The sequence below is a fragment of the Megascapheus bottae genome, chromosome 11 (genome assembly GCF_031878675.1).
Source record: "Megascapheus bottae isolate mThoBot1 chromosome 11, mThoBot2.hap1, whole genome shotgun sequence".
Lineage (NCBI taxonomy): Eukaryota > Metazoa > Chordata > Mammalia > Rodentia > Geomyidae > Megascapheus > Megascapheus bottae.
The window spans coordinates 44,716,092-44,738,681 of NC_143519.1; the positions used below are offsets into that span (position 1 = coordinate 44,716,092).

At 39.9% G+C, this 22,590-nt stretch overlaps 1 protein-coding gene and 1 long non-coding RNA gene across 4 annotated transcripts in view; one reads left to right on the forward strand and one right to left on the reverse strand.

Moving 5' to 3' along the window:
• The window catches only part of Setdb2 (SET domain bifurcated histone lysine methyltransferase 2), a 38,819-nt gene extending 22,858 nt beyond the window's left edge, over nt 1–15,961 (forward strand). The window contains exons 8-14 of one of the 2 annotated variants that reach the window (XM_090342161.1): nt 824–993; nt 3,990–4,215; nt 4,914–5,007; nt 6,937–7,030; nt 11,135–11,442; nt 14,376–14,464; nt 15,357–15,961. In XM_090342161.1, coding sequence (XP_090198287.1) covers nt 824–993; nt 3,990–4,215; nt 4,914–5,007; nt 6,937–7,030; nt 11,135–11,442; nt 14,376–14,464; nt 15,357–15,474 — 1,099 coding nt within the window. In that variant the 3' untranslated portion in view covers nt 15,475–15,961. Of the gene's footprint in view, nt 1–823; nt 994–3,989; nt 4,216–4,913; nt 5,008–6,936; nt 7,031–11,134; nt 11,443–12,473; nt 13,007–14,375; nt 14,465–15,356 lie in introns of those variants that run through there. The other variant, XM_090342162.1, reaches the window with a different exon arrangement.
• The window catches only part of LOC150056989 (uncharacterized), a 38,088-nt gene extending 19,639 nt beyond the window's left edge, over nt 1–18,449 (reverse strand). For both annotated transcript variants that reach the window (XR_016537108.1, XR_016537109.1), the window contains exons 1-2: nt 18,283–18,449; nt 5,052–5,131 (exon numbers count right to left, since the gene is read on the reverse strand). This is a non-coding gene — a long non-coding RNA (uncharacterized LOC150056989). The remainder of the gene's footprint in view (nt 1–5,051; nt 5,132–18,282) is intronic.
• Between the last annotated feature and the right edge of the window lie 4,141 nt (nt 18,450–22,590).

The following is a 22,590-nucleotide window of genomic DNA, read 5'->3' on the forward strand; positions in this document are numbered from 1 at the left end:
AGCATGCAGCTAATACTGAAAATCTTTTAAGAAATATAATAGTACCTCCTATTTATCCCTATATATATATATATCCCATATATACATACATACACGTACATCTAAATACAGATGTATATGTATTTGTATATTTATAGATATAGTTGTATATATATATATCTACTGATATATATATGGTAATATATTTGGTAACCTCCTGTATAGTCTTGAAATATACATATATTACACTTAATGTGTTTTAAATCTGGCTTTTACCTGTTTTAAGACCAGCCTACTTTCCCATTAAGAAGTTAGCTGGCCACAAGGAATGGTGGCTGAGCCTAAAGTAGCTTTGAGCTCAAGATCAACCTGGGCTGCATTGTGAGACTCTGTCTGAAAAGATGAAAAATTAAAATACATATGTGTATATAGATATGTGTGCATATACATATCTATATACACTATGCAAAGCTCAACTGATAATTGCAAATTTTGAATCTTCCTAGGTTGATATTAACAAGTAACATCTTTAGAAACAGAAGTTTTTCATCTAGATGTTCTCTTTAATCATTTTAGACATTTTAATAGAGGTGACATTTACTATATACCATATATAGTAGGTATCTGTGTGTCATATATTTTGTAAATATGGGCTTATGATCACAAAATAACCTTATGATGTTCCATTTTTAAAATGGAAAAATACAGCTGGCATAGGAAATCTAGCTGTAAACACTTTTTTACACTCTAGCTTTCTTTCCTCAATAATTATCAGCTTAGTAGCAATATTAACATTTTATTTTGTATGTGTGTGTTAGTTTTTCTTTTATGTGTTTTATTACAGCATTTATGAATGCAACCTGTTATGCAAATGTAATCGACAAATATGTCAAAACCGAGTTGTCCAACATGGTCCTCAAGTGAGGCTGCAGGTATTCAGGACTGCAAAGAAGGGGTGGGGAGTACGATGCCTCGATGACCTTGATAGAGGAACATTTATTTGCATTTATTCAGGTAAAGCAAAGGACTATTGGTTAAAGATTTTCCAGCAGAATCTTCTTTTTGTGGTTGTTGATTGTGGGTCTTTAAACTTAGGGCCTGGATGCTGTCCCTGAGCCTCTTTGTGCTCAAGACTGGTATTCTATCACTTTGAGCCATAGTACTACGTCTGGTTGTTGAGTGATCAGTTGGAGATAAGAGTCTCACAGTGACTTTTCTGCCCAAGCTGGTTTTGAACTGTGATCCTTGGGTCTCAGCTCCTGAGTAACTAGGATTACGGGCATACGCCACTAGTGCCAGCCCAGAATCTGCATTTTTGAATATATATCTTCCTAGTGAAGACCATTGAGATCTGAGAGCCAGCCAGCATCTACAAGGAACAATAGAGGAGGAAGTGACTGAAACAAGAGCACTAAAGGGATGAGATGCCATAGGAGGTACTAGGTGTTTCATTAAAGAAAGGCTTAGGGTAAAAATGTAGGTTATTCCATGAAGACCTATTACATGCAAGACGTATTTGTCTCTATGGCTGCACATGCTTTAGGATAAGAGAAGCAAACGTAAACAACTGGGCACAGTGGCTGCCACCTCTAATCTCACATAAAAGCAGAAATTTGGAGGGTGGAAATTCAAAGCAGAAGATTCTAATTTAATGCTTAGAATCATTGTTAGAATTTAATAAATTAATTTTATAAGTATGTAATGATTCAGACAGAACCTTTAGACAGTTTCAGGCATTCCATTTAGGTGTTCCTGCTGTGGAGCTAAACTTGCCCAGCAGTGTGCAATAGTTACAGTTACTGATTGTTTCTGGCCATGCCTTCCAAGCATTTTAGGCTCAACATCCACATTGTTTGAATGCACCCTGAAGTGAAAGAGGTTGGGAAACATATTTGATTACAAAGGCGAGTCCCTTGTCAAAAAATGCACAAAATTTATATGAAGATTATGGTATTGTATAGAACTTAGTATGATCAGAACAGTAGGCTCTTATTTCCTAAAACAGTATAGGTTTGAAGTGATTTTGGATTTGGTTTTAGGGATTTGGGGTTTTTTGGCAGTTGTGGAGCTTGAACTCAGGGCCTTGGCTCTATTGCTGAGCCTCTCTGTGCTCAGGAACCTAGAGGTGCTCCTGGATTAGAAGAATTAACATCATGAAAATGGTAATCCTGCCAAGGGCTATCTATAAATTCAATGCAATACCCATCAATATTCCAATGTCATTCTTTAAGGAACTAGAAGAAGCAATCCAAAATTTCATGTGGAATAATAATAGACCCCGTAGAGCAAAAACAATCCTTAGGAGAAAGAACACCACTGGAGGAATATCAGTACCAAACTTTAGACTATTACAAAGCTATAGTAACCAAACAGCTTGGTACTGGCACAAGAACAGGCCTGAGAACCAATAGAATAGAACTGAAGACCCAGAAGTCAACTAGCAGACCTATGGCCACCTAATCTTTGATAAGGGAGCCAAAAAATAGAATGGAAGAAAGACAGCCTCTTCAACAAGAGGTGCTGGCAGAATTGGTGAAGCACTTGCAGAAAACTAAAGTTGGATCCTTCTATGTCACCCTGCACCAGGATTAATTCCAAATGGATCAATGACTTTGAGGTAAAAGCAGGTACACTGAAAACTTTACAAAAAGGAATAGGAGATGCACTACGTCTCCTTGGCACAGGTTGAAACTTTCTTAATAAAGATCCAGAAACACAACAAATTAAAGTTTGGATAAATGGAACTGCATTAAACTGCTGAGCTTCTGTATGGAAAAGGACATAGCTAGCAAGTTAAATAGAAAGCCCACAGAGTGGGAAAAGATCTTCACTAGCCATACAACAGACAAAGGCCTCATATCTAAAATACATCTACAGCTGAAAAAATTGAATCTCTCCAAAACAAATCTTCAAAGAAACAACCATCCCATTAAAAGATGGGCCAAAGACTTAAAGAGAGTCTTCTCTGAAGAAGAAATAAAAATAGCCTATAGACACATGAAGAAATGCTCAACATCTCTGGCTATACAAGAAAGGAAAATCAGAACTCTGAGATTCCACCTCACTCCAGTTAGAATGGCCATGATCAAGAAATCTAGTAACAACAGATGCTGACATGAATGTGGTCAGGAGGGATTGCTACTACACTGTTGGTGGGAGTGTAAACTCAGTTAACCATTCTGGAAAGCAGTGTGGCAGCTCCTCAAAAGACTAAACATAGAGCTCCCCTATGACCCAGCAATTCTACTACTTGGCATTTACCCAAACGTCCAGAAACAAGCAGAAGCCAACAGCACAACAGTGTTCATTGCAGCACTGTTTACCATAGCTAAGATATGGAACCAACCCAATAGATGTTTGGATCCAGAAGATGTGGAATTTATACAGAATGGAATTTTTTGTTGCCATCAGAAAGAATGGCATCTCTCCATTTGTAAGGAAATGGAAAGGCTTGGAAAAAAATCGTATTAAGTGAAGTAAGCCAGACCCAAAGGAACATAGGCTCAGTGGTTTCCCTCATTTGTACTAATTAGTACTCATCTAGGACTCTCCTAGCAGAGGTTTACAATAGGGTAAAACTTAGGTACATAAGGTCATATAGGATGAGACTAAATGAAAAAATCTCTAGGATATGGAAACAAGAGCTTTATCTTTTGTGATTGTTGTTCTTAACGTGCTGTGATATTTCTCTTTTGTTGCCCTTCGGTTAATCTCATATTGTTACTGTATCTGACTTTATTACTTGGTATGTTGTATATATGTTTATTTGAAATAGGAAAGGGAAGGGGGGGAAAGATGATTGATAGGGCTGGAGGGAGGGAAATGGGACAAATATATGAGAAGGGGTATCAATGTGTGAGTAGTAATGCACCTACTACCTGGCGAATGTAACTGTAACCCCTCTATACATTACCTCAACAATAAAATTTTTTTTAAAGAACCTACTGGTGAACCTTTCTGATAATTATATTATCTTCTGTCTTGTTCAGCCTCTTACATTTTTCTTTTAGGAAGATTACTAAGCCGAGATAATCCTGGGAAACCTAAAGCTACTACTGAAAGTGGAAAAGAAGAGGATATTATACAAAATGCCTGTCCCAAAAAGAGGAAAATAGAAGTTGCAAGTTCAGATTGTGAGGCTGAAATCATCCCAGAAGAATTGGGAAAACCAGATGCAAATGCTAAATCTGAGCAATATGTACCTCAGTTTAGTGCTCATCCAAAGGAGCCTATTATGTAAGTAAGAGATCAGGATCAAAACTACTAAGTATCAATGTAATTGTGGATTAAGGATGTTCTTTCTCCTTTCTTACTCCCCCTTCCTCCTAGCCCACAGCTGTGCCTTCATACACATTCCTGTATGTTTTTTGTTTCACTGTTGTGAACTTAACCCATTGAGAAATCCAAATATAGACAACATACTTTTGTCAGTGTTCCATTTCTAAAGTTTGCCTTAGGTAAATTTAATCAGATTCTTTTTCCTTTGTATCAGCATTCTATTTGGATATCTTTTGTAGGTTCTCTTCGATTCTTTTTTTTTTTTTTTTTGGCCACTCCTGAGGCTGGAACTCAGGCCTTAGCACTGTCCTTGGGCTTTCCTCAAGGTTAGTACTCTACCTCTTGAGCCATAGCACCACTTCCAGTTTTTCTATGTACCTAGGAATCAAACCGGGTCTTCATGCATGCTAAACAAGCACTCTACCACTAGGCCAAACTCCTGGCCCCTCAATTCTTTTTAACATACTTCAAAAACTGCAGGTCTAAAAAATGGATTCTGTTTTTTTTCTTCTTGTGAAACAATAGAATGTAAATGTTCTTACATTACTTTCTAACAATAATGGATTTTTATGAAATAGTGGTATTATCTATAATTTAGGGTCTAATATAAGCAGTTTTTAGTGATATACAGAATAACTCTTCTTTTCCTTTTTTAGGAAAATGAATTATAACAATATTTCAAGAACTCATTCAGTTATTAGAAGTCCTAAATCCAAGACAGCCATTTTTCAACGCAATGGGAAAAAGATGGTAAAAACTACAAAATGTAGCTGGGGAAGTTAGGTGACACATACCTGTAATTCCAGCACTCAGGAGGGTAAGGCAGGAAGATTTTGAGTTTGAGGCCGTCTGAGCCATGTATCAAAACGCTGTCCTAAAAAAATAAATAAATAAAAAGCAGTAGATGAGGGCTGAGTATAAATATTATTCATTTAGTTCTACGTACTTACATTATATAATAGTGTGTAGGGCTTCTTTTGTCATCTTGGAGTGTTGAAGTTTAAGGACATGTCTTAGGTATTAGGCAATTGGCATATTTACACTTTTGATAAATGAGAGTGTTGGTTATGACAGATAGTTTGCTACACTGAAACTGAGATATTTGGTTAAGAATTTGTTGAAGAAGTTTAAGTGTTTATGTTAATGATGATACATGATACACTGAAATAGGAAATGAATGACAGGAAGGTAAAATAGGCTTTGTTGATGGTAAAGTATCAACAGTTGGAGACAGGGCTAATATGTAAACGGTAAATATGGCCAAATATGGATGAAGCAGGAAAATACTCATGCTTTTGAATGTATAAAAATAGAGCAGTGAAACCTGCTAGAATAGTTTTAAGGACAGACTTGATGAGCATTGATGGCTCAAGCTTATAAGCATGGCTACTCAAGAGGCTGAGATTTGAAGGTCAAGATTTGAAGCCAGCACAGGCAGGAAAGTCTGAGACTGATTTCCAGTAAACTACTCAAAAAAGCCAGAAGTGGTGCTTTGACTAGCCTTGCATCAGAAGCTCCAGGACAGCTCCCAAGGTCCCAGGGCTGGCAACTCCCTTTCGCCCAAAAAGGGCAGTCTTGGATAAGGGAAAGTAATAGGGACTGAAGTTGTTTGGGATGCACTACATATATTTGTGGAAATGTCCTTTGTACAAAAGGATATACGATGAATCTTCCTTTGTACAAAAAAAGGATTAAACGAGATTTTTATAGAGAGAAACAAGAAAAATTTAGGTTAAGGTTTGAGAATTGGAAAATAAAGAAGAGGTATAACTATTAGAGAATTGTCTAGAAAGCACTATTTTACATGGTAGCCTCTAAAGTTATTCTTTTCAGACTGAGCTGAGAGGTCTGGTCAGAAACTAAAACTGGAAAACCCAGAAAGAAACAGCAAAAATAACTGAGGCAGACATAATAGTAGCTTACACTAGAGCTTGTGAATAAAAATGACAAATCTACTATGTATGCCAATATGAATGTTTCCCCTCAGCTTGTTGTAGTATAGACATACCTCTTCAGCATCATAATTTACTTAAAGATTGAGCAAGTGGGTTACAAGGCCCAAGTATATTTATTTGTAAAATGCTGATAATTTTACATCTCAGAGTTATAAGGATGGCTTCAAATATCAGAAACCTCACTTGTCATTCAACTAGAGCCAGTGAGTTGGGTGCTAAGCATTTTGCTAAGCGTAAATACCTTTCTAAATTTGACATTACCAGTTACAATGACTTCGATATCTACAATGCATAAAGAATAGCAACTGTAGCTTTTTCTTTGAAGCAGAAACTAACCAGTACATTTTTTTTTGTCTTTTTTTGTGGGTCCTGGGGCTCATGAACTAGGCCTGGGTGTTGTCTCTGAGCATTTCAGCTCAAAGCTATCACTCTACCCTTGAGCCAAGCCCCATTTCCTGTTTTCTAGAGTTTATTTAGAGATAAGAGTCTCAGGTCCTTTTGTGCCCCGGCTAGCTTTGATCTCAGCCTCCTGAGTAGCTAGGATTACAGACATGAGCCACCGTACCCGCCCATTTTTTATCTTTACATAACTTAAAAGTTGAAGCCAGATTTCTCAGGACTGAGGATAATGAGAGAAAGAGACACTGCTTAAAAGTACAGCACAGTCAAAAAGTGACTTATTGGCTCCATTAATCTCAAGATTCCTTTCTTACTTTTTTGTAAGGGATTTGTTTCATTGGAGTCTGTCATCCCAGAAGATAACAATGGATTTAAAGTAGCTCAAGAACATCGGATCTTGAAAGCCAGGAGAGTACAAGGTAGGCTTTGTAAGTTTACTCTGTGATTGCCTGCCCCTTTGGGTCTCTCTCTTGCTAATACCTGGGACTCATTTTTCCAGATTTCCTAACAAATCTTTCACATTTGTCACATAAGGTATAACTTGTTCAGACCAGAAATTGCCAAGCTATGATTTATAGTCTTAACAAATTAGGCCTACCATCCTATTTTTTAAGAATGGCCCACAAAAACATGACTTTTTTCATAATTGAAAAATATCAGAAGTGAGTAATCATTTGGAATTCTTGAAAAATTATAGGAAATTAGAATTTCTATCAATGAGGTTTTTATTGAAATAAAACCACTATCGTTCATTTACATATAATTTTTACTTTTACTCTATTCCAGCATAGCTCAGTACTCAGAAGAGCGAACATGTGTCTGATAAATTCTCAAGCATTTGCTGTTTGACCCTTTATAGATGTTTATATTGACCTGATTTTTTTTTTTTTCCTATGTATGTGGTACTGAGGAATCAAACCTGAGTCTTCGTGCAGGCTAGGCAAGCACTCTACCACTAGGCTACACTCCTGGCCCCTTAACCTCTGATTTGGTTGCCAGTAGTTACCTGATGTATGCCACACACAAGGGTATGGTAGGCAGTTCTGATTCTACATGATTCATAGCTGCTATTTGTCTTTGTCTAAGTCTTTTGGACTCAAAAGATATGTGGTTCATTCTTCTGCAGTAGTCTAGCCAGTAGTTCTTTAGAGAATGTTCTGCATGAATTTAGCATAGAGCCAGCATTTCATTCCTTTTAGTGCTTATCTTTCATGGCTATCATCCCTGTGTCAATAAACATTACTGGTTGAACACACCTAGATATTGATATCCTTGCCATTTAATGGATCACTTAGCAGAAAGACTTCCCTCCTTTTTTCTTTCATTGTGCCAGTACTAGGGCTTAAGCTCAGAGACTCATGTTCTCAATCAGCTTTCCTGCTCATGATTAAAGCTCCACTACTTAAATCAGACCTCTAGCCCAGCTTTTGAGTCATTAATTGGAGGTGAGGACCTCATGGATTTTTCTTCCTAGGTTGGCTCCGAACCTCGATTTTCAGATCTCAGCCTACTGAGATCTGAAGCTAAGATTAGAGGCATGAACCACCAGCAATGGGATAGAGATATCCTTTGTAACAACTGGCCAGTCACTGCTTCCTCTTCCTTTGAGACCCTTGATTCAGCAATCCCAGCCACTTCCCACCTAGTAACAGATAAAGATTTATTGGGGGGGGAGACAAGGCAGCTGTTTGATAGAAAAGTTCTCTCACTGGGGCCGGGAGTTTGGCCTAGTCGTTAAAGTGCTTGCATAGCATGCATGAAGACCCGGGTTCGATTCCTTGGTACCACATATAGAAAAAAAGCCAGAAGTGGTGCTGAGGCTCAAGTGGTAGAGCTTTAGCCTTGAGAAAGTCCAAGGACAGTGCTCAGGTCCTGAGCTCAAGCCCAGGACTGGCAAAAAAAAAAAAAAGTTCTCTCACAACAAGACACTTTATGTACTATATTTAATTACATTGTTAGTGGACATGAGCTACATCCATTCTGTTGCTTTTAATTCTTTTTCCATTTTCATTGGCTGCTGCAACACCTGTAACATGCAACCCAAACATCAAAATTATATAACTATTTGAAGCCCTTAATGAAAGTATGTGTACCGCTGGGCACTGGTGGCTCATACCTGTAATCTAAGCTACACAGCAGACAGATCTGAGGATCACAGTTTGAAGCCAATCTGGGCACAAAAGTCTGTGAGACTCTAACAAACAATAAACTACTAAAAAGCTGGAAGTGGTAGAGTGCTAGCTTTATGCAAAAAAGTTCAGTGATAGGACCCAGGCCTTGAGTTCAAGCCTCAGGACCAGCACCAAAAAATGTGTGTCTGTATAGAGAGAGACACATGCACATACATGTATGGAGAGAGAGAGCACTGTAGAAACATTAGCCACAATAGCAGTGACTATTTTCAAGAAGTATTATTTCTTTTTAAAATATACTTTTAAGGGCCGGGAGTTTGGCCTAGTGGTTAAAGTGCTTGCCTAGCATGCCTGAAGACCCGGGTTCGATTCCTTGGTGCCACATACATAGAAAAAAGCCTGAAGTGGTGCTGAGGCTCAAGTGGTAGAGCTCTGACCTTGAGAAAGTCCAAGGACAGTGCTCAGGCCCTGAGCTCAAGCCCATAACTGGCAAAAAAAAAAAAAAAGTATATATATATATACATATATATATATATACTTTTTTTTTTTTTTTTTTCCCAGTCCTGGGCTTGTGCTCAGGGCCTGAGCACTGTCCTTGGACTTTCTCAAGGCTAGAGCTCTACCACTTGAGCCTCAGCACCACTTCTGGCTTTTTTTGTATGTATGTGGTACCAAGGACTCGAACCCGGGTCTTCAGGCATGCTAGGCAAGCACTTTAACCACTAGGCCAAACTCCCGGCCCCATATATATATATATATATATATATATATATATATATATATATATATATATATATATACTTTTAAGCACATTGTAATTCTGCATATTTATGTGATAGTGTGATATTCTATACATATTAAATCAGACAGGATAATAGGTATATCTTTTGCCTCAAGACATTCCTTCTTGTTTAAAGTAATAAAAAGCTCTCCCAATTGACCAATTTGAAATGCAGTTATTATTATATATAACAAAATATGTAATTACATATATAAAGTACAATATGTAAATTATACTAACATATTTATATGTAATAATAAATATACGATTCTGTTACCTTACTGTACTATAACATTAGACGTTAGAAGCCTCCCCCAATACCTCCCCTAATGCCATCTACCTCTTCAGCCACTCCTTCTCAGACTCTAGTAACCATTATACCATATTCAGCTTCTGTGATACATACTTTTTAGTTTTTCTGGTCCTGTGATTTAAACTCAAGGTCTAGACACTGTGTAAAATTTTATGCCCAAAGCTAGTACTATACCACATTGAGCCACAGCTCTATTTCTAGATATAACACTTTTTTTAAATATATTTTTATTGTAATTAATAGAAGGGTTACATGATATTTGCCAGATAAATGGTGCCTTAATTCCCACACATTGATACCCTTTCACATGTCATGGTCCCCATTTCCCTTCCCCCCTCTCCTACCCCTCATCTTGTTGACATGACACTTTTTGACTGAAGTATAATTTGTTTCTTGAGTTAGGTAACACAAGGTGTCTTCAAAAAGAAAGAGAAAGGAAGGAAGGAAGGGAGAGAGAAAGAAAGGAAGAAAAGGGAAAAAAAAGGAGGGAGGAAGGAAGGAAGGGATTTTAGTTGTTCCATATTCTTAGAAGTGCTTCCATTGTTGGTTAAGAAAAGTTATTAACCATTCCATTTTAAATTATTTTTGATATTTAGGGGCCAGGAGTTTGGCCTATGGTAGACTGCTTGCCTAGCATGCACATAGACCTGGATTCAATTCCTCAGTTCCACATACATAGAAAAAACTTGAAAGTGCTTCTGTGGCTCAAGTGGTAGAGCTCTAGCCTCGAGAAATCCCCACAAGGACAGTGCTCAGGCCCTGAGTTCAAGCCAGGACTGGCAAAAAAAAAGTATTAATATTTATAAAGTCATAAATGTTATATGACCCTCTGGCAAAAACACCAAACATTAATGTGTCCTAAACAGTTGTTGAGGCTATGGACAGTAACTCTGATAGTCTTCCCTGGCCTCTCTGTGGTCATCAGAGGGAAAAAGATGCCTCCTAATCCCTCTACATATACATGCTTAGAATATGCTTAAAAGCAAATTACAGTCAAAGAGAAGAAAGTCAGTTTAAGATTTCATATTAAATAATGAGAAAAATTTATCAAAAGGTATTGCTATGTAGTAGAAAGAAGGCAACTTCAGAAGCCAAACATTTGGGTTATCCCAATTATCTTATAATTATGGGTTAGACTCTATCCTTCAGAGACTTCAAGTTTTTGTGAAATTAAATACCACTTCTCTTAACATACTATAAAGGTTATGACAAAGCAGTACCACCCCGTTAATTAATCTCAGCACTGATGCTCAGACAAGTGTATTTCCTGACAATTCCTTCCAATAATGTCTACCAGAGGACTCAAATTCAAGCCAGTTTGAAGACAAACAGCTGATTGAATCAGATATGATAGATATAACTAAATGTAGTGAAGAAATTCCACCAGGAAGCAGATGTAACCAAACAGCCATATTGGGTATTGAGGATATGAAAAAGAAGTTTGTGATTCAAATACAAAAGCCCCAAGAGGAAAATTCGTCACCATGTCAAAACCAGAAGTCCTTTTATGAAGAGTTGTCAAGTGATTCTATAATGAAGTTCAGTGAAGGGAGTGTGTTTTTATTGGATGCCTCAAAAGAAGGAAATGTGGGCCGCTTTTTTAATGTAAGTATAGATACTACATAGGTAAGTATAGATTTTCCTTAATATGAGTATAAATGAATATAGTTTTTTCTTCTGCTTCTTGGAAAAGTAGTATTACCTGATTTTAAAGCCAGAATACCTGGGTCAGAGTTCACTTGAATGCCTGTGGTACCTTCTTTTTGCCTTGCTTCATAGTCTATGATGTAAGCATAATGTTTAAGATGTTGTGAGGGACAAATGAATTGATATAAATTGCTTCAAATTGCCTAACAGTAGACATTTCCTTAAAAAAAAAACCAAAACCAAGAAATGGTGTGCAAGAGTGGTCGGGAGCATGGCCTACTGGTAGAGTGCTTGCCTTGCATGCATGAAGCCCTGGGTTTGATTACTCGGTACCCCATATACAGAAAAAGCTGTAAGTGGTACTGTGACTCAAGTAGTAGAGTCCTGGCCTTGAGGAAGTCCAAAGACAATGTCTAGGCCCTGAGTTCAAGCCCTAGGGCTGGCAGAAAAAAAGAGTGGGGAGGGAGGAAAGAAAGAAAAGGGTATATAAGAAAGTATTTGAAAACTTGATGTGATGGTGCACACCTGTAATCCCAGTTACTCAGAAGGCAGAGGCAGAAGGAACCTGAGTTTGAGGCCAGTTAGTGAGATAGTCTCACTAACTTCTGTTGTGGAGATAAAAGCAAAGGGATGAGGCCCTGAATTCAACACACAATATCTGGGAAAAAATAAAGGCATGTTTCCAAGCTCACCTATTCACATTAGAAGAAAATGTGTAGATAAGAAATCATTACTTAAATAAAGCAACAACAAACTTGTTCAGAAATATTATGGAGATGTAACCTCTATGTGAGTCTTGTGATAGGTGAATGTGTGGAGAAGGCAGTCAGCAGACAGCTGAATAACTGGAATGAGCTAGTACATGGGGAAGGCAGCATCCTGTTAAAAGCCTTGTGGGGAGGGTAAATAGTGGCTATATCCACTTGATAAACCTCTCCATAGGTGCTATTTTTAACTAGACTGTAAAAAGTTTCACATATGTTTTTCAGGTTAAATTTTTGAGGACTAAGTGCTGGTGGCTCACTCATTCTCACTACTCAGAAGGCTAAGACCTGAGGATCGTGGTTCAGAGCCATCCTGGGCAGCAAAGTCCATGAGCTGCGTATCTCCAGTTAATCTCCAGAAAACTGGAAATGATGATAGGGCTCAAAGTAGTAAAACAGGCTTGAGCAGAAGAACTGAGAGATCGCACCCAGTCCCTGACTTCATGCCCAATGACCAACAAAAAGATAAATAAATAAAAATTCTTTCAATGAAACTTTTTATTTAGAATTGTGTCTCAAGGTCAGGTACCAGTGGCTCATGCCTGTAATCCTAGCTACTCAGGAGTCTGAGATCTGAGGATTACTCTTCAAAGCTAGCCTGGACAGAAAAATCCCCTTGAAACTCTATCTCCAGTTAACCACTCAAAAACCAGAAGTGGCACTGTGGCTCAAAGTGGTAGAGTGCTAGTCTTGAGCAAAAAAATTGCTCAGGGACTGCATCAGGCCCTGAATTCAAGCCCCATGACTGACGGGGGGGGGGGGGGGGGGCAGAAATTGTGCCTCTATCACACTGGCCTTAGTCCACCACCAACCCCTTTTTTATATATAAAAGGTAGAATTTTATATTCTTTGTCTTACAATTTACTTTTTAAAGCCAGGTGCTGATTGCTTACACCTATAATCCTAGGTACTCAGGAAGCTAAGATCTGAGGATCAAGATTTGAAGTCAGCCTGAACAGAAAAATCTGAGATTCTCTTATTTCCAGTTAGCAGTAGGAAAAAGAATGGACTTGAGGTGTGGCTCAAGTGGTATTATGTCTGCCATGAGTGAAAAAGCTGAGCAAGAGTGCCGTTACATATGTCTGTGATGATTCTGTTTTACAGGGTATGAATACAGTCATAAGGGAGGAAAAAAAAAAACTGGCATTGTGATGACTAAAATGTTCAGATGCTAGTTCAGACTTCCTTAACTGGAGTCAGCATTTTGTTTTTTTAGTGTTACTGGGATTTGAACTTGGGGCTTTGCACTTGGTAGGCAGGCATTGTACTAGCTGAGTCATGCCTTCAGTCCTTTTTTATACAGTTACTTTAGAGATAGGGTTTTATGTCCTACCTAAGTATGCACCTAAATAGCAGTCCACCCATTTAGGGCTTCCTGTTGTACCTAGCATGACAGTTGCACGCCACCACACAGTTTTTCTATTGACAAGGAAAAGTTCATGGAATCCATGGAGACTTCTGCACTGGCTGGCCTGAAACCTCCATCCTCCTGATCTCACCCTCCCTCAGATCTAGAAGGGTAGGTGCATGCCACCACAAACTGTTACTAGCTGAGAAAAAATCTCGTGAACTTTTTTGCCCTAACTGGCCTCCAACCCTAATTCTCCATTCTCAACCTTTCAAAAGACTAGAATTACAGACTGATCATCAATACTTGGTTCTGGTGTCATTTTTCCACATGGATCATATGTTGTGGAATAAGTAAATTTTTTTATCAAAAGATTTTATTAATACCAATAATATTAGTAAGTTGTATTATATTCATAATACTAATATGAATATAGTAATACCAAGATATTAGCCTATTTTGTTGCATATTAATACAATGAATATACCGTATTTGTGATAAATAAGATTTAGGATGAGAACTCTTTAACAAATTTTCCCCATTTAAAGATATTTTGTGCCATTTTGCATTTGTGCCAGCAAGATATCAGAATATATGAACAGGGCTTTTTTTGTAGGTTTCTACTATTAATGGAACTGATGAGTTATTAGCATTTTATATATTGGTATAAAAGAATAAAATCAGTGAGATGTGTTGGAAACAGAGTTGTATTCTTATTCTGTAAAGCAGAGACACCAGGGTTTATTATAGCTCACTTGTTTTTTCTTTTTTTTTATCAGCATAGTTGTTGTCCAAATCTCTTCGTACAGAATGTTTTTGTAGAAACACATGACCGGAATTTCCCATTGGTGGCATTCTTTACCAACAGGTTTGAATTTGATTTTGCTCATACAATTTAATTCTGCAAATAAGATTTTAAAAGTAATATAAAATCTGTTCTGTAGATCCACATAACTGTTATTTTAGAATACTCAGTTCTCCTAAACTGCCCCTAATGAGCAGAACTTTGAATTCTTGCAGTTTTGTTTTAATTTGCAGAATGCTTCGTTATACTTTTTTAAGGCCCTGGGGGTGGGGAAGAAAAAAACTAGATGGCACCTTTAATCCTACTCAGGAGGCTGTGTTCTAAGGATTGCAGTTTGAAATCAGCTTAAGCAGGAAAGTCTGCAAGACTCTTACTTCCTGTTAACTACTGAAAAGACAGAAATGGAGCTGTGGCTGAAGTGGTAGACCACTGGCCTTGAATAATAGGTTGGTGACAGCATCCAAACTGAGTTCAAGTACGGGTTGGCACATACACACACACGATGTATATTCTGAAAACGATGAAATTCTGAATGCTAGCAGACACAGGACATGGAACATAAAAAAAATCCAAATCAGTATCTTCAGGATAACAGGTGGTAAAAGTTCAGAAATACAACTTTACTGAATACTTAACATTTCAATTCCTGTTCTCAGTTACCATTAATTTTTGAAATAGCTGAGGTCAAAATGTCAGCCAGTTCAATTCAAAGAATCAGTGACAGAGTTCTATGTCTTCTGAGTTCAAAAAATCCCCCATCTGCTTACATACATCAGACTTCATGTTCACAAAACACCCTTGCTTAGGGATATTCCTTCTGTCACTGAGTACTCTTACAAAAATCATTCCTAATTTGTAGGTGTAAGGGATGGTTAATTATGTTCATGTGAAAATTGATGTTGAAGTTTGGCCACCTGGTGATTATTTCATAAATTTTTTTAACTTTTCTTCGTAGGTATGTGAGAGCGAGAACAGAACTGACATGGGATTATGGTTATGAAGCTGGAACTATACCTGACAAGGAAATCATCTGCCAATGTGGGGTTAATAATTGCAGAAAAAAAATACTATAAACGTAGATGATGGCCTGAAATTAGAACTGTCAGTTATCAGTGGAATCAATTTAGGTTGATGTCCACCAAAGTTATTCCTGTTTACCCTGATTCAGGGAGTCCATATTTTATTTGATTAACTTAGAAATGCCAGGAACACAATAAGGACATTTTCATATACATAGGATATCTCATTTTTACTGCTGTTTAACTTTACATGAGTAAAATGGGAATATATTTTATATGGATTTATCACTGTACAATTTTTAATCTATTTGTAAATTATACATTAAGAAAAACAAGTCACAAAAGAATTCAGCTGTTTCTAAATTGCTTTATGTCCATTATCTTTTTAATTTATGCCCCAAAGAGCCAAATTTTACCTTTTACCTACTAAAATTAGTGTTTAATTCTTAAGCCATCATCCACAATTATGAGCTGCATGATGAGCAGCTGCAGAATCTTGAGAATTTTATATGTACTACTCCCAGGTGTTTGGGAGTTTCTTTGTTTTTCCTGACCTGGGATTAATTCTTGGGCCTTGTGTGTTCTAAACAAGCATGAACTCCCCCCTAGCCCTCCCCAAAGATTTAACACTCATTAGAGAAGCTAGATCTAGCTCCATCAACCATTTGGGTGAGGGGCAAGCTCTTCAGTAAGATTCTGACCACACTGAGATTGATTTGTTTCAGTCTTCCTTCCTCAGTACAGATAGGACAAAAGAAAGTAGAAACCTGAAGGGACCTTACTATTTTGATAACATGTTAACCAACGGTCACATTTCCGTAGGTTGGAAGGAATTGTGCCAGGTAAAAAAATACCACTCGCAAAACAAGAAAATTAAAAGTTCCAAGTGCAGAATCAAAAACAGCTTTATGGTATTCTCTGAGCGTAATTTTCAGGTGCTGTTCTACAGAGAGGGGAGCTAGCAATTTGTTAGGTGTAGTTTCCAATGCCTCATCATGTAGAGGGGACCCAGAATGCAAGTGTCAAAACCGATTTTATCCCTAAGAAAAATGTGTATTTGGGTTGCCAGGAACTTCCCTTCCAACATCAGAATAGTAATATTAATTTTTAAAACAAATAATTAAAATTATTAATCCAAAAGATAAGGCTTTTTTTTCTTCTTTAAAAGTTTTTATCTTGTTCTTGATTCTGGCTTAAGTTTATACACCTTGTGAACAGAAACCTTTTAAGTTTGGGCCCAAATTTCTAAAAAGATAGCAAATAAAATGAAACTTTAATTTGTTATTTTAAAGAATGGAAAACTAAATAACTAGGAAAAGCAGCAAATATATCACCTAATAGCGTACAGACAAGTAAGGCAAGTTACTCAGAGCAGAGATGCTAACATTTTAGGCAGTGTATTAAAGGTGAAAAAAGTTGAATAATATAGGGAATTTTTACTTACTTTTATTTATTATTATTATTAATTTTTTTTTTGCCAGTCCTGGGGCTTGAACTCAGGGGTCTGGGTACGTGGAAACTTTGTGGTCAAGGCTAGTGCTCTGCTAGTTGATCCACAGTGCCACTTCTGGCTTTTTTCTGTGTATATGTACCAAGGACTCAAACCCAGGGCTGCTAGGTGAGCACTCTACCACTAGGCCACACTCCCAGCCCCTGTGGAAATATTGCTATGAAGAGATTATTTTGCATCAGCCTTAGAATCTGCCTGTGGCTTCCACTTCACATGCAGAAACCTGAGGTATTCTAGACGACTTGGAGCATAATGACTCATGTGTGCATGCACATGAATCTGCTGTGGCCAAACTCAGGGCCTGGGAGATGACCCTTAGCTTTGTTGTTCAAGGCAGGAAGAGTCTTACCAATCTTCCTGCCCCAGTTAGCTCCAAATTATAATCTTCAGATCTCCACTTCTTGCTGAAGCTGCTAGGATTATAGGCATGAGCCACCAGCACCCAGCTTGAAGTTTAACTTTAAAAAGGAAAAAATGAGAAGAAAGGTTTGAGACTGCATGTTTGAAATGTCTGTTTCTCTTGTACATTGTGTCCTATCTTGGCAAGATATAAAGTTCTTACCTGTTTTAAAGCTTAAAGGATTTTACCAGTGTTCAGTCTCTGGTAAAAGTCCATTTTTCATCTCTAATACTAGGTGACTACTAGTAAGATTTTCAGTCTGAAAACTTTGTACAGGGAATTATCTTAACCTGTCTTTAAAGATCACTCATCTCAGCTGGGTGTCAGTGGCTCACCCCCCTAATCCTAGCTACTCAAGAGGCTGAAATCTGAGGATGGCAGTTCATAGCCTGCCAGGCTATAAAAATCCATGAGACTCTTTTATCTCCAAGTAACCACCAGAAAGCCAGAAGTGGCTCTTGGCTCAAAGTGGTAGCTGAAGAGTTCAGGCCCCATGACCCACCAAAAGGAGAGAGAGAGAGAGTGAAAGGGCTCTTGCCTTCTGTGACCTCTGGTTTTCTGAGAAATCTCCCCTAGTCTTTGTGTTCAGGGCTTTCTTTTTTGACCTAGCAAGGGAAGCTATCCCGTTGCCTGAAAAACTAAACGTTAATCCTCTCCTGTGTGGCAGCATCCCAGCCATGCTTTTCCCAAGCACAGCTATTCAATTTGCCCTTTTTTTTTTTCTATTTTTTTCTGAGATTTTTTTATTAAAGAATTTATTAACATTGATTTTTACATCATATTTCAAATGACATATCTAACAAACAAGTGCAGTTTGCCCTTTTTAGTATTTATTTTCTGCTTTTCCAAATCTGCGATTTTTTTTTTCCCTTCTCAAAATGCAAGGCCTCTGGAAGTTTTCTTCAGCAACCAACCGTTACATGCTTCTTTCTCTCAGAACTTTCATACATACACGTATACATGCTGTAGCTTTGTGAACCTGTTGTCATATGTATGCCGGTCAGACGCACTGGAAACCTCGTCTTGTCAGGTGCTCTGTACCCTAGGCCTGCTAATAAAGACCTGCTGCTGGCCAGTGGAGTTTGAGGTCGGTGAATCCTGCGGTGACTCTTGCAGTGTGATGGCTTCCAAGGAGGGGAAATGATGGCCCCAGCGTCAACCACAACGTGGGCAGGCAGGCCGCGCCCCCCTTTTATGGGAAGACGAGAGCAGAGTTCTGGGCTGGGCAAGGGAGAAGACACCACAGCGAGGTTCCGGCCGAGGGCTTTCCTCCGCGATGGCGGTGTGTATGCCCGACGTGGGGATGGTTCAAGTTACAGACCGGGTTGCTTCATCTAGCACGGATGTTTCCGTGCCTCTTCAGAGCCTTTCGGGTCAGCCCCACTCCGGTTTGTCTTGGGAAGGCGTCTGGAGCCGGGGCTCCGCGGCCTGCCGCCGGCGAGCCTAGAGAGGAGCGCGGGCTGGTGGGAAGCCGCGAGCGGCCCTTAGAGCCCGGCGGGGGCGCTCGCGCGGCTGAGGAGACGCCGCCGCGCCGCCCTTCCGGGAGCACGGACGCCTCAGCCACGGCCCTGACGCCGCCGCCGCCGAGGTCCGCGCCCGTGCCTGGTGCCCGAGTCCCCGAGGAGCAGTCCACGCGGGGCGCGCTGCCACTCCCTACCGGTGAGTACCCCGAAGCCGAGGTCGGGGGACCGGGCCGTTCCTCTGAGCCTCCTCGGCGGCGTCGCGCCCGAGTCCTTCCGCGCGGCCCATCTCCCGCTCCACGGGGGCTTGTGGCGCGCGGGAAGAGGACGCCGGTCGGCTCGGGGACGCCGTCCCCCGCGCGCACCCCGGAGACAGCGGCGCCGGGCCGCCCAGGGCCCCGCCCGAGCGGTGCGGCGGCGGTTCGCTGCGGATTTGGGGTTTGAAGACGTTCACGGAGGTGTTGCGGAGGCTGGCGGGCCAGGGGCACAGCGCAGCCTCGGGAGCTCACCTCGACCGGGCAGACGCCGGCTCCGCTCTCACGGGGACGTCGGCAGGACTGTGGGGCCTTCCTGGGAAGACTGGGCAACTGCGGCTTCCCAGCGAGGGGTCAGATCCCCGGCCCAGGGGAAGCCGGGGCGCGTCAGCGGCCCCGCCCGGGATCCCTCCCCAGGAGGCGTCCCTCAGGTGCTCGGCGAAGGTCGAGGTGACCGGGAGTCTCCCGTGGAGGCTCCTTCCAGTTTTGTGGCCCAACTCCCCCTTGTCTAACTAGAAATCTGACCAAAGCTTAAGACAACAAAGGAGGCAGGCTCAATGGAAAGGACACATCTCCTCAGTTACTCAGACACCTGCCCAAATTTCCCCTCTTTTGTGTGCCCCTTCCCCTACACCCCCTCCCCCCTGTACTTTCAGCAAAAGTGGTTTTCAGTCTCTGAAAAGTAACCTAGGCGACCATTATTCTACTACTAGCCACGCGAGTAGGAGGAAATTGTGCATTGCCCAGCTGTGTGGCTTCCAGAATATGCAATTTTTAGGTTGATTTTGAGCAAATGAGGCTAAAGGGTTTATGGTGTGTCCCCAGTAAAACTATGTGCTGAGGGGCCGGGAGTTTGGCCTAGTGGTTAAAGTGCTTGCCTAGCACGCACGAAGACCTGGGTTCGATTCTTTGGTACCACATACAGAGGAAAAAACCAGAAGTGGTGCTGAGGCTCAAGTGGTAGAGCGCTAGCCTTGAGAAAATCCAGGGACAGTGCTCAGACCCTGAGCTCAAGCCCAGGACTGGCAAAAAAAAAAAAAAAAAAAAAAAAAAATATGTGCTGAGCCTAGGAGTGGTTCCTAGGATAATAAATTATAAAGCCTTGCAGAATCTAATGAGCTCCTTTCCAACCATTTTTATGGCATTAATCGCTCACTATCACAAAACACCCTGCCAACTGAGACTCTCCTTAGCACTCCTTTGTTTCCCTGGTGCCAGAAATTGTGTCCTCTTAGCAAAGGAGGGCTTGTTGGTAGTAAGAAGGGGAAACCAGCCTCACAACCCTTCCTCCCCCCTAAAGAAAAACAACAAACATGGTATTGTAACATTTTTCACAAAGGGCCTGGAATTAGAACTGAGAAGTTGGTACGAATTTTAGTAATATTATAACCAGACCATACTAGTAGGAAATTGTAACTCAGGGATTTGTGGATAGATTCTATAAGTTTCACTGAAAATTTCAAGACTGAATGGTGTTGGAGATTAAACCCAGGATCTTATCAATTTTAGGCAAGCATTTTAATCTGAGCTCTACACCCAGCTTCTGTCTCCTACATAGGGTTGCCTTTGCCATGTAGAGGATTGTGGAAGGATAGGCTTTTCAAGACCACAGCCTCAGCAGTCCATTCCCAGGGAGAGTGGGCAGACAGATTGCTGGAGAGACTTAAAATTGATGGATTGTGGAACTAGTCATAAATCTCAGGTTCTCGACTTTTGATTTAAAAAAAAATCTTCTGTATAACCTTTCTTAGCTACCTATTTTCTTTTTTCTGAGAATTCTATAATCCTGTTAGTAGGATAGATATACAGCAGTATTCTCTTAGGATCTCAGCATTTGGGAATAAAAAAATTGTATGGGTCGAGGAAGGTTAGTGGACCAAAATACAAGTACAATAGCAATCTGACGTTTTTAAACTGAGTAGACAAGTAATTTCTTTTGATCCCTCCATTCCCAATTTTTGTTTTCTTCACAATCCTTGCCCATTCTCCCAAGTAATCATTGCCTCATATTCTTTGACCCCTTGAGACTTTGGTTGAAATTACCTGAACCAAAACTACCACGAGGTAAATTAACATTCTAATATCTAACTTTTAATCAGGAGAATAGATGTCTCTCTCCATCTGTTGAGATTTGAGTTTCTTTAGATAACTTTATGGTCACATTTTTACCCTGATAGAATCTCTGCTGACAGTCCTTTGTTTTGTGTTTCTCAAATCCTTTTCTAGCGTCCCTATGCAGCTGATTTATAATATCCAATTTGGACTCTTGGCTTTAAACATACTATTGTTTCCTTCTACAATGTCCCTTCTTGTTTCTCTTTCCCTCCCTCTAAGCTGTGCCTGCTGGGGCATCACTCAATCTGGTATCTCCATCACATTACTTTATGACACGTATTTTATTATCCTAATCCTATTTGCCTCCTTTTTTCAAAGCTTCTCAAAAGAACTTTCTCATTTTTTTCATGTCTGTTCCTGTGCTTTTTCAGGCCTTAAAACTCAGTCTTCTAGATCTATATCTTCTGAATAGTTGAGATTACAGTAGTTGAGACATAAACCAGCATATCTGGCCACACCTTGAGGTAACTGGTTGGTGCCATTGGGAAGTGATATGTTTTTAATTATACATACCATTTCAAAAGCTCAGTACAAATGAGTTTTTTTTTTTTTTTGCCAGTCCTGAGGCTTGAACTCAGGGCCTGGGCACTGCCCTTTGGACACTTTTTGCTCAAGGCTAGCGCTCTGCCACTTGAGGCACAGCGCCACTTCTGGGTTTTTCTGTGTATGTGATACCAAGGAACCAAACCCAGGGATTTGTGCATGCAAGGTGAGCACGCTACCACAAGGCCACGCTCCCAATCCTATATTGACAAAATGCTGAAAATCTGTTTTTTTTCCCCTTTGTAATGAGTCTCCTAGAAGTTTTCCTGTGGCACCTGTTGGCTTACTTTATGTTTCTATTGAACAGACGTGGTCCCAAGCACCCAGCATGGAGACTGGTGTTTATAATATAATCACAAGTTGTTACTGGTTACAGATGAATGTAAAAGGTAGCCTATTCCATCTGAGTGGGTTTTTACTGTCTTGCCCTTTTTTCTTCATTAGTGGGAAATAGGGACTTAGTAAATATCCTCACTACAAAGGACCCAAATGCAGGGGCGGGGAGTTTGGCCTAGTGGTAGAGTGCTTGCCTAGCATGCACGAAGACCTGGGTTTGATTCCTCAGTACCACATACGTAGAAAAAAGCTCAATTGGTAGAGCCCTAGCCTGAGAAAATCCAGGGACAGTGCTCAGGTCCTGAGCTCGTGCCCAGGACTGGCAAAAAATAAAGGAGGAAGGAAGGAAGGAAGGAAGGGAGGGAGGGAGAGAAAGAAACAAATGACCTAAATGTAGATAACTGAAATCAATTTTTAATGTGAAATAAATACCAGTTTCAAATGTAATCTTCTTCTGACTATAAAATGAAAGACCTAATAAGAATAAGAGAAAAACTTGAATAACAAAAAGGCCTTTTAGTGCCTGTAGTCTTAGCTACTCAGGAGGCTGAG